At 41.1% G+C, this 10694-nt stretch overlaps 2 protein-coding genes across 3 annotated transcripts; both read right to left on the bottom strand.

Annotated features, from left to right (window-relative positions):
* Window positions 1–733: 733 nt before the first annotated feature.
* Window positions 734–6195, bottom strand: LOC115741516 (DNA-(apurinic or apyrimidinic site) endonuclease). 2 transcript variants are annotated; one of them, XM_030675467.2, is made up of 9 exons: window positions 5853–6195; window positions 5136–5231; window positions 4908–5046; window positions 3458–3659; window positions 2830–2908; window positions 1977–2038; window positions 1790–1876; window positions 1535–1638; window positions 734–1042 (listed from the first exon to the last, which is right to left on the bottom strand). In XM_030675467.2, the coding sequence occupies exons 1-9, from the start codon at window positions 6072–6074 to the stop codon at window positions 975–977; spliced, it is 1059 nt and encodes a 352-aa protein (XP_030531327.2). In that variant the 5' UTR covers window positions 6075–6195; the 3' UTR covers window positions 734–974. The 2 variants fall into 2 exon arrangements, with proteins under 2 accessions (XP_030531327.2, XP_030531326.2); XM_030675466.2 differs by having other exon boundaries at window positions 4908–5049; window positions 5139–5231; window positions 5853–6193.
* A 2755-nt stretch (window positions 6196–8950) lies between these two features.
* Window positions 8951–10019, bottom strand: LOC115741614. Its single transcript, XM_030675603.2, is given in 2 exon segments — window positions 8951–9309; window positions 9312–10019. Coding segments are annotated over 2 exon segments (786 nt in total). The 5' UTR covers window positions 9901–10019; the 3' UTR covers window positions 8951–9112.
* Window positions 10020–10694: the final 675 nt, after the last annotated feature.

Here is a 10694-nt window from a genome sequence, read left to right as displayed (position 1 = left end):
AGTCGAATGCGGTAGTACCGTCCTTTAGGCCAAACAGTAATAGCTCTTCATTAGCATCGTTTCAGGCAGGAAGCGCCTATTCTTCGGTGATCACTCATCAGTAAAGCATGTGTCTGCAGATCACATGAAAAACACCGACGCAAACGAGTCGTGCCGTGCCTAAGCCTACTGGGTAAGGCGAGATAAGCAACCCAAGAGGGATTCAAACCCTTCATCTCATGAATGACGCGCCAAGCGAGCGGGGCTATAACCATTCTTGAAAAGTAAAAAGACTGCCCTGAGATGCCGGAGCTCTTTAAAAGGGCTGTAGACCAGATTGCTGAATCTGGACCATAAGTATATTCTTCATGATGTGCACCATTCATCGAGCATGTGAGAGATTTTTCTAGCTAAGCAATATTAACCAATCTAACTAAACATTAAGCAAAGCTGGAGTCAAGATGGCATGCTAATCATGAACCTTTCTAGTACTAGCAATTCTTTCAGACCAGAAATTTCCAACTTATGCTGAGAATGGGAACTTCATGCTCGAGTAGACAGATTCTCTCATAGCCATCCTCCACCAACTAAAGCAAAAGATGCCACTTGTTCCATTGGGATGCCATGAGATCAGAGAGCGCATCACCTACTTTTTCCCACTTCCTATCTATAGACAAGCAAAGACTATAGGTTACATAAAAGAGCCTCTGAGCAGAGTCTCAACGCCATTGGGTATTGAGTAAAACAAACAATATAGTAATTCCAAATCTGCCGCTTGACATTAATAGTTGGTTGGCGCAAAACTTGACCCAAAATGTAAATGCTGACAGGCCATTGCAGGTATATTAGCATGATTATGCACACGATATCTAATATTGAATTTCAGTCTGACAAATCCCCATACCATGCTTCTATAAATAAATGCACCGGCGGTGTAATAGATGCCCATCACGGGAATGCATGAAATATCATAACCTTATGTTGAAAACTTGGCTCTACGCAGAATCTGACATGGCTTCCGAAAGCTCAAGGAAGACAGGGCAATGGTCGCTTCCATAGAAACCTGTGTTGTGCTCAAGATCTTAGCATGAGGGTGAAGCTTCAAGGGAGATTAACTGAAGAAGAAGAAGAAGAAGAAGAAGAAGAAGAAGAAGAAGAAGAGAATAATATAAAACTACTCATGACTTCATCAGTTATTATTGAGATCTCCATTGTGAAATAGTAAAATCATATTTTGCCGTTGGAATGGACCACTGAATGGGCCTTTAGGTCTCAGTCCACGGAGGAAAGGAAAGCAACTTATATGAATCTGTAGATGTATTTTTGTCGCATTTCCATAGGAATAAATTCTGTATGGAATTTCCCATTAGAACCGAAGTTATAAAAATAAAGTTATCTTGGACTTCACTTAGCAGACAAACGAAAACAATGTTCTTCCCACTCACACATGTTAACCAGCAGAAACTGATTGAATTATAGAAAATTAGGCATCTTTACTGGTTTAGATGCATATGACAAGCTATAGAAGACAAGCGAAACATAAAACAAGCCGAACCTTCCAATTCAATCCCTCGCCCGTGCATCTCACATGATCTAATCCTATCTCTGAGCTTCTCCGAAACTATGAAATAATCAATTCTCATTCTTTTCCCTCTATACCTGCAAAAGAAAAAGCCATTCATCACCTTGTGGCATAACAGATAAATTCTTCAATGTGATCAAATTGCTCTTTTCGGTTTAGTAGCTATGAAGAACTCAAACAATGCTTCATCATATACAAGTGCATGCAACGATAAGTTGCTTCACATACTTCCCAATAGGATTTCCGGACCATGAGAAGCCACACTCCATATCCTTATCTTTGTGTAGGTATCGGTGTGCATCAATGAGTTTTCCCCTAGAGCATAATTCAAATAAAAGCAACTAGAGTCAAAAGAAGTGTTGACAACACAAAAATTTCCAAAAACCAATGAAGCCAAATCATATAAATGACATACTCCTTCAGTATGGTTCCAAAGCGCTTCCTCTCAGCCAAGGTAAATCCAGGCTGTCCGCAGTCCTGGGTATGCAAAAAAGAAACGATGACTACTCCAATCGAAGACTTTAAACTACCTACTTTCGGTGAACTTAGCATATGTGGCAAATGTAAGATGGTTTCACAGTATTTCCAAGTAAAGAAGGATTTTAAATCAAGATTCTGAAGATGGCAGGCATATAACTTATAGTTGAGGTCCATAATCTCTTTAAGAATCTGGGCTATCTACGAGGCAATTCGCTTAGATCTTACAATTTTACAAATCTAAGGTTCTAACATCATTCACTCACGTGTTCAAATATAAAGGCAAAGCACAAGTCTTAAATTCATTTAAAGATAAAGATATCAAAATGCTACTTTGAGTAAGTTCCATCTCTTCGAAAGTCAGGTCCTTTTGGAGTTTCCCGTCTCTACATTCCACATGCATTATTCATTTCATGGCAAAAGATGCCTGTCCAAAAGCCAAAATGTACAGGCAAACAAGGGAAAAAAATTATATTCCATTTATTCACACGACCTTCAGATGACAAAATTATCACACACGACCAAGGAAATGACACTCCAGTTCATACAGCAGCACAGTCTATATGGTTTTTAAAACCTTCTATACAACAAAACAGTAAAGTAAGCAATTAGTTACCTAGCAAAAAGACACTCTTAAGCAAATAAAATAAATGACATTCAGCAGAGCAGTCCCTGCTCAATCCCGCCCAATTAAAGTCTCATACCATAAAGCCAAAGAAAGTTCAATAAGTAAAGCATGAGATCTAGACATCGTGAGTATCAAGAATATCCAATTTCACATCAAACATTACCTCAGCATTAGGAGGTACATAACCATTGAGTTTTGCAGTGCTAAAGAACTCTGGATGACTAACATCAATCTCTTCATGGCTGCAGATGATAAATAAGAACAAGCCAATACTTGCATGATTAACTGCACAAAGTGCCACGTCATCATATTGCAAACGAGTTTGTCTAGAAACCTTTAAAAGCATGCTTAAGGCTAAGAAATTAAACCAAGCATACTGCATGATTACCTAAGATATTGTCCAAGTTGACATAAAACTTGGTAATATAGAAGGCTTTTTAAGTCAATGCAAAACTTGCTGTAGTTGACAGGAGAAGGTTCAATCTTAGTTTAAGCTATGTAATAGTCAATGACCATCCGAGCCAAGAACAGTAGGCAGTTCAATCTTTGCAAACAAAGACACACCATCGACACACCATCTGGCATCATAGCATATGCTATCCTCAGGGTTGAACTTTCTGTAGGCACATTTATGACATTTCATGGCCATAGCAACTGCAATGTCATGAATATGGAGAGAAAAAATGCAAGGAAAGGGACAACGCAGCAAGATTTAATGAGATGGTGATTGACAACTCAAATAGTACCGAGACAAAGTCAAAGGAAAAGAATAAGAGAGGAGACGACCTCACCTCACATTAAGATCACCGCACCAAATCAAGGGCTTGTCTAACGATTTGACAACAAACTCTAGTAACTTTTTATCCCACTTCCTTCTTCTCTGAAATGAGTTCTCCTCATCCTTCCAACCATTGTTAGGGGAATATGTATTCAACAAACGAAATGTCTCGAATTCAGCCAAGATAACTCGACCGTCTAGCTCGTGCTTGAATGCTACACAAAGACAATAAAAGCATTCTTCATTCATCCACAGATATACACTTAAGGAATGGATTCTCTCCATTGCAATTCTCTTTGCAAAAGACTAGCATTGATTTCAAAAAATCGAATCATGCCTCAACCCAAGAACTTAAGCCTCTAAATGGTGGGCACTATCATATAGCTTATCATGATATCAATGCCAGAAATCCTCTATGCGGATCGGATCCCAAACCCTCTTTCCCCTCCATTAGAGTATTATATTCAAAATCCTGGATCGTAAATATCAATAGTCAAAGCACAGTCTCGAACCTTCATATGTGTTGATACCAATATCCACATAATATAACAGCTAGCGGTTTAAAAAATAAAATTATTATCCGACAGCTTATAGCTGATGCCTGAATTTGATCTAATATCCGACTCCAGTAGGGCTGAAACTTTATTGCTTTGTCCTCCTCAGTTCTTTCAGAAACGGATGATGGAAGAACTAGGAAAGATAAGAGAAAAGATGTCCTTCATTTTAGGATCAAATCAACAAGAAGTGCTGAATGAATGGTTGTACTTCAACAATTCAACCACAGATGAAATAAACAGTGAAAACCCTCAAGCCGCTGTTATCCTTCTAAGGTATCTATGTTTTAACTTACAGTCTGCAAACTACCCATTCAAACTAGAGAGGAAGGCTGTGCAGAAAGGGTCCATATTCAGATTAAGGTATAATAAGTTAGGACAATTTCCTCTTTCGTTTTGGACAGTATAGCAAAGTCAAGTATAGGGCACCAAGGGAGTGCAGACCCTTTAAAAAATCTAGTAATAGCACAATATTTACATATGACATAATTCACGTGAAATGTATCATACTCAATTTGCCTTTTTCTTGAATATGTTATCTCAAATTCCTATTAGAAATTTAGCTCTTATTTTGGAAAATTTCAGAATTTCAAATAGGATATTGTAGGTCAAAATGAATCTAAATTCTAGGAGGATCAAGTTTCAAGAGCTTATAATTTTTTTAGCAAGATAACATCTTCATGGAAATACATCAAACAAAATAAAAAAAGGAAAGTTCAGTGGGTGCAATTACGCAGACTTGACAATGCTTGGAGTCATCCCTGTACTGAAGAATGTGCATCTGAGTATATTTTGTATTCCAGTAAAAATTGCTTAAGCATACATACGATTAAGTCTTCCAATTCCCGGTTTCACCTAAGAGTAATTGTTTTTAGGCCAAAAACAGGCAACAACTTCTTTTTCAAGTACCTTTGCTATCGAGAGAAAAGAAAACTTTTGGTTGGAAGCACTTCTTCACTAACAGCGCAGTCCCTGCATACTTAAAATCTCCAAGGGACCACCAAACACGATATTGTCCAAAGGGGGGACTTGAAAGGGCACGCATCAGCATCTACTCATGGTGAGACATAAAATGGCACAAACATTCTTAATTAGCATAGCCATGAGCATTAGCACTTCATAAGTGATAGCACAATTTACCTGCTTTTCCTCTCGCGAGGAGCTTGTATCATCTTTCAACTCTCCAGGATTTTTAGGCGCGCCTTTTGAACCAGCTGCAGGCATCCTTACTTCCTACCATCCCTGAGCTGTTAGATGATTTTCTTTACGAAAAAATCCATAAGGTACCAACTTCAAAAACCAGCATGGTATTATATATAAACAGCTATCATCACACACATGTTTCAAAACTGATAGGTTGAACTCACAGTTAAGAACAAAAGATGGAAGAAACAAAAAGGCAGGAGTTCAAATTGGATTCACGGCTTGCCTCCTTAGGCCATACAATTTTATCAATAAAACAACTCGACCGGATGCATTTTAGTGTGATAGTAGCAAGTCTATTCCTACCTAAAAAGGTTTTCCTTTTATCATAGATAATGACAAAACGTTCAACAATTTGAGAAACCAAATGAAGCTAGCAGTTTAAAATGTGCAATACACATAACATGGGTCATGCCTAGACGAACACACATTGCAGACCACCAACCTCTTCAGGCAAATGCAGCAAAATCGATAACGCCCTCCACCAAAAAAATCTAAAACAACAGAAAAAAAAAAAAACCAACACCCATTTCACTTCATCATCCGCAGTCGGAACACGGAAAAGCCCCCCCTTTTTTATTCCATATCGCAACTTAAATGGCTGATCAAACAGGGAAAAAAAAAGTACAAAGTGGGTGACTCAGTAATCACCTGTATTGCAATGACGTCGGGGTCGAGATCAGAGACGAACTTGGTGAATTCGGGCCAGTTGTTTTTTACGCGGAGGAGCAAACTGTTGGCATTCCAGGTCAAGAACTTCAATGGCTCTTTCTTCTTCTCTTCACCTGTCGTTTCACTGTCATCGCAGCTTTGAGACAGAGCAGGCTTCTTGTTGGAGCCGTCTTTCTCCACGGGCTTGAAGAATCGCTTCATCCTGCGTTTCCCCCCTTTCTGCTTTCCGCTCAGTCTCTCCCTCTCGCTCTCTCTCCGGTGTGCCGAGGTCTGGTCTGTCTAAGTTGCCAGGACTTTACTGGGGTTGTCTCACTCCCTCGGACTCGTCCGTCCCGGAAAATCCCCCGGAAAAGTGCGATTTTGGAGTTTCATAAGGACACTCGTGAACTAGAATCACGGAGCATCATTGTGACAGCTCCCACAAAGACGTTTGTTTGCCAAAACGATGTTAGGGTCCATTGAAGGTGGAGATGCTAAGGATTTACACATGAACGGCTGTCCCAAGAAAGTACCGTTCATGGGCTCAAACAAGTTTCTTTTGATCTAGATGGGGAAGGGGTCATCAAGGAAATGTCCAAATTTGTATATTATATCAATCCAACTTCGTTGTGGGCCGATAAAGAAGCGGCCCATGAGCCTGCGGGGGCTTATTCTTTGTTGGCACCTGTTTATTTTTTCCATTATTTTCGTAATCCGTGGTAGTACGAAACGAAGACCCAGTTCCAAGTTATTCAAGAATGATGGAACAACGACGTTGAGTTTCTCGACCCTTTATCTTAGTATTAGTCAATTCTAAAAGATCCCAGCTTTCATGCTTTGGTGGGTCTCCGCTGGGCCGACAGCCAAGAGGCGAAAGTTAGAGGAGCGAATGGGATTCGATCCCCGGTAATTCTAGCCGTAAAACGATGGATACTAGGCGTTGTGAAGATTGACCCGTGCGGTGTTATACTTTTGCAATTTTATAATTTTTTTTAGTAAGGGCCCTGATATGAAAAAAAAAGAAAAACAAAAAGGGTCTGTGGGGTTGCTTTTTCCGTTGGTTACAAATTAGAGTTTGAAGAAGGGGAAAGAGAAAGAGTCCTCGACTCATCGTCATTTTTAACTTGCCGTCTTTCTCTTTTCTTGCGTAATCGGAGCATTGAAAACAACGATTTCACTTTGTTAAGTATGATTAAGGATTGTTTCAGGGTACTCGTTGAGTTAACAGCATCCTCTCATGATTGAATCAATAAAAGCGGGCGTCTTCGGAGTCGTCGAGGAAAAATAAGGGAGACAACCTTATAAAAATGAACATTCTAAAAGGAAATTTGAAAGCGGGACGACGGGGGGCCATTGATTCTTGGGGTTTGAGAATGGCCTTTCATTTGGACAGCAATGTTAAAATCACCATCTCGGAGCTTTTAAAATGTCTCGAAATTATTTCAGTAATTACAATTGCTCCGTCTAGGAACGAAAGGAGGGCAATAGGAGATCGAGATCCATGATACATTCCGACGAAAGAGCCATGAGAAGAAAATCGAGTTCGTGATTTCAAGTTTCTAAACTTAGAATTACTTTCTATTTCATAATTAAAAAATGAAAATAATTTATGGTCGTAATATAACCACAATAAAATGGTTATTAACCTTTTGCTTCGTTGTATTTCCATGAAATAGTACGGGCATTACTTTGGTATATAACTTGAAAATGTTGTTCTTAGTGCTTTTCAACTGTCGGATGAACTTTGACTTGTCACGATACATCCAATCCAACGACTGGGAGATGTACCAAGAACAACTCACGAGATGAGAATTAAAGTTGTTTTGATTCGGTGGAGTATGAGATCAACTAGTGTTGACAACGAAACGATTCGAATTATTTTCCGACAGGGAGGGGGCCACCTTAAGTGATAAAGCACGATTATTTTGTCCCACTAGCTGTGGATGAATTGGCTCTCTTGTATTCTCTCTTTCCCTTGTCGACAAGTGACAAACTTAGGCAATAATAACAGAACTTCGAATGCAACTCAAAGAGCATCAACAACTTGTCAAGGAAGTTATCGACAACAAAAATAAGTTATCTATAAGAAACTTTACTAGGACAAAGTCATCAACATCGACATATAATTGTCGAGTAGCGATATCCTCTAAATTTTTTTAGACTAGTGTTTCTACATGATAGGTAATTCCTGATTGTTATGTATATGGCCACTATTTTAGGATATATTAACTTCTTGTGAATAAATGTTGTTGTGATTTCCATCGATTGCAAACTTTAAATAATCATGTTCTACCCTTTAAAAAATAACTCACAGAACTCGATATTCTTTGCCAAAAAAAAATACATATATCAAGAGTATATTAGTTTGGAATTTTTGATGACGCACAAATTAATTTAAGATAAATTTACTATAAATACACTAATTTAAGATGAATTCATTACAAGTACATCAATTTCGAATTTTGCGCGATATTGAGCATGTCGGTGGTCTAAAAGACCTAGTTTTGCCGACACAATATTTTATTTTGGAATTCATGCAATTTGGTCTGAGAATGATAATTGGAGTCACATGGATCCTTGAAATCCTATTAGCTATTCTAATGCAACACCACATCATTGCATCGGACGGCGCGGACCACATTCTTTGGTTCCCCACTATTCTAATCCCCAACCACTCCTCCTCCTCCTCCTTCTTCTTCTCTCTCCTCCAAACACATTGCGCACCTGAATCGCTTGTGTCAGAGCCAAATTCCATCCGTCAGAACTTTAGCGATGAACAGATTTTGTTCATCGAAGTCCTGAAGAAGAGGAGGATTGCTTGCTCTCAAAATAGCAATAAACGTTTGAGAGCAATACTTTCGATTTGGAGAAAAGTCAAATGTGAGAGGAGTTTTTAACTCCTGAGTTCAATGTAGATTTTCCATATTTGGGGAGCCGAGGCCGGATCGGATGCAGGATCCGATGGGAACCCGCCTCCTGTTATCGCTTGTTGGCTCGGATAAAGAGATGCCCAAGTCGAGATTGAGTAAAGAACCACACACCCCACGCCTCAATTTTCCAGGAATTATTCGTGCAGGCCGAGATTTTCCCGAGAAAAGTTACAGAGAGAGACAATTCCTCATTCTGTCAATCACGAATTCGTGTGTACAATCTCTATCTTCGATCTGGGTCGCGTGAATTTTCCCCAGACGATCAAGAATAACGAATCTATAGAACGAAAATACAGTAAAAGTAACGGAGGAGGGCGTAAAGAATGAATTTCATGACCTGCGATTTTGCTTCGTCTTCTTGACCTTCTTCCTGAAAACGACCTCAGTGTCGAGGCCAAACCCGTCGATACTCCTAGTCTCCACGAGCTCCGACTCTTTGAACATCTCCACCAGCGGATCCACGCTGTACAGGTCGTTGGCCGAGTACTTGTCCGTGCTGTGCTTGACCGTCACGTGCAGCGCGCAGATCCCCCGGGCTTTAGCGTCCGCTCGATCTCCCCGACGAACTTCCACGGGTACAGGGCGTGGTCGAACACGTTGGAGAACTCGAAGTCGAACGTGGCGTTCGGGAACGGCTGGCGGTGGAAGTCGCCCTCGATCACCAGCGGGGGGCGAGGCACCAGATCGATCCCGATCGAGTCGTTGACGCCGATCAGCTTCAGCGCCGCCACCTCCTGGCCGACCCTGGCCCCGATGGAGAGCGATCTGGAGGAGTCGGAGAGGAGGTTCCTGCTCTTCAGGCTCTCGAAGAAGCGGGCGAAGACGCGGACCTTGCGGTCCCAGTCGCGGGTGGTCCAGATCTTGCGGAGGTTGGGGTTGAGCGTCTTGTTGAGCTGGTGCTGGATGTAGGCCTCGTAGGAGGGGTACCCGGGGCGGATTCGGATGCCGGCACCACCGCCGGAAGAGGAGGAGGAGGGGGGCGGGTGGCGGGAGGCGGCGGTGAGGCGGTGGAGAGGGGTCTGGGAGGCGAGGAGGAGGAGGACGGAGAGGGAGAGGAGGAGGGAGAGGACGAAGGGCTTGAGGAGGAGAGGCAGTTTGGAGATAGAAAGGAATTTCATGTCTGCATGAAGAGAGAGAAAGAGAGGGAGCGAGAGTTTTAGAGAGAGAAGATCGTACGAGAGTTTTGGCGAGTGGGACACAACCTTTTTGCTTTTGGTGGTGTCTGGACTTTCCGACTGAGTTTTGTTTAGTTTTTTTTTTTTTTTTAAAGAATTTGGGAAGATAGATACGCAGGTGTTTTGTTTTCACTCTTGGCAACTTCCCAATTATATCCCTCTTTAAGTTTGATTAGAAATTCAACCAAAAAAAAAAAATTTTTTATTAGGAAAAAATAAAAGGAAAAGGGCAAAATTGAATTCTACAGATTAAGCATATTTACTTGTCACGGGCCGAAACTTTCCTGGCCGTGGACAACCACATGCGGCACCCGATGAGCCAAAATACCAAGCCAGCCTTCCCTCGGTAGACCGTTCCCAAGGACAATCTGGCATATCGCATCCCTATTCTTTGATTGTACCTCACCTAATCTAGTTCGAATATTCAAGCCCTCGAGTAAGTGATGTAGGGCCATGAATGTGGCACGCCCAAGGATCGCATTTACTAGAGTCAGAAACGCGTTACGTAATAGAGGATAGCGGATTCACACACCCGGTTTGGAATCCATCGAGACTTGATATGGAACGACGATGAATCAGAAATGCGTTGCATAATAAAGGATAGGGGATTCGCACTCCTAGACTTGATGCGGAATGACGATGAATCGGAACTCAAGCGTTTCTTCTCTATTTCCTCTCCTTGTCGCTGGTTGAATGAGACAACCACTCTTAAAGAAACGATAGGTTCGTATTTCTTC

The sequence above is a fragment of the Rhodamnia argentea genome, chromosome 6, assembly GCF_020921035.1.
Source record: "Rhodamnia argentea isolate NSW1041297 chromosome 6, ASM2092103v1, whole genome shotgun sequence".
Classification (NCBI taxonomy): domain Eukaryota; kingdom Viridiplantae; phylum Streptophyta; class Magnoliopsida; order Myrtales; family Myrtaceae; genus Rhodamnia; species Rhodamnia argentea.
This window is presented reverse-complemented; position numbering and strand designations above follow the sequence as displayed.

Excerpts from the sequence above, each read along its gene's own strand:
- LOC115741516 (XM_030675467.2), bottom strand. The coding sequence starts at position 6,074 with ATGAAGCGATTCTTCAAGCCCGTGGAGAAAGACGGCTCCAACAAGAAG. Across the intron at positions 1,877-1,976 it reads TTTGGAACCATACTGAAGGA|GGGAAAACTCATTGATGCAC; the intron begins GTATGTCATTTA and ends ATTATGCTCTAG. Across the intron at positions 1,639-1,789 it reads TCCGGAAATCCTATTGGGAA|GTATAGAGGGAAAAGAATGA; the intron begins GTATGTGAAGCA and ends TTTCTTTTGCAG.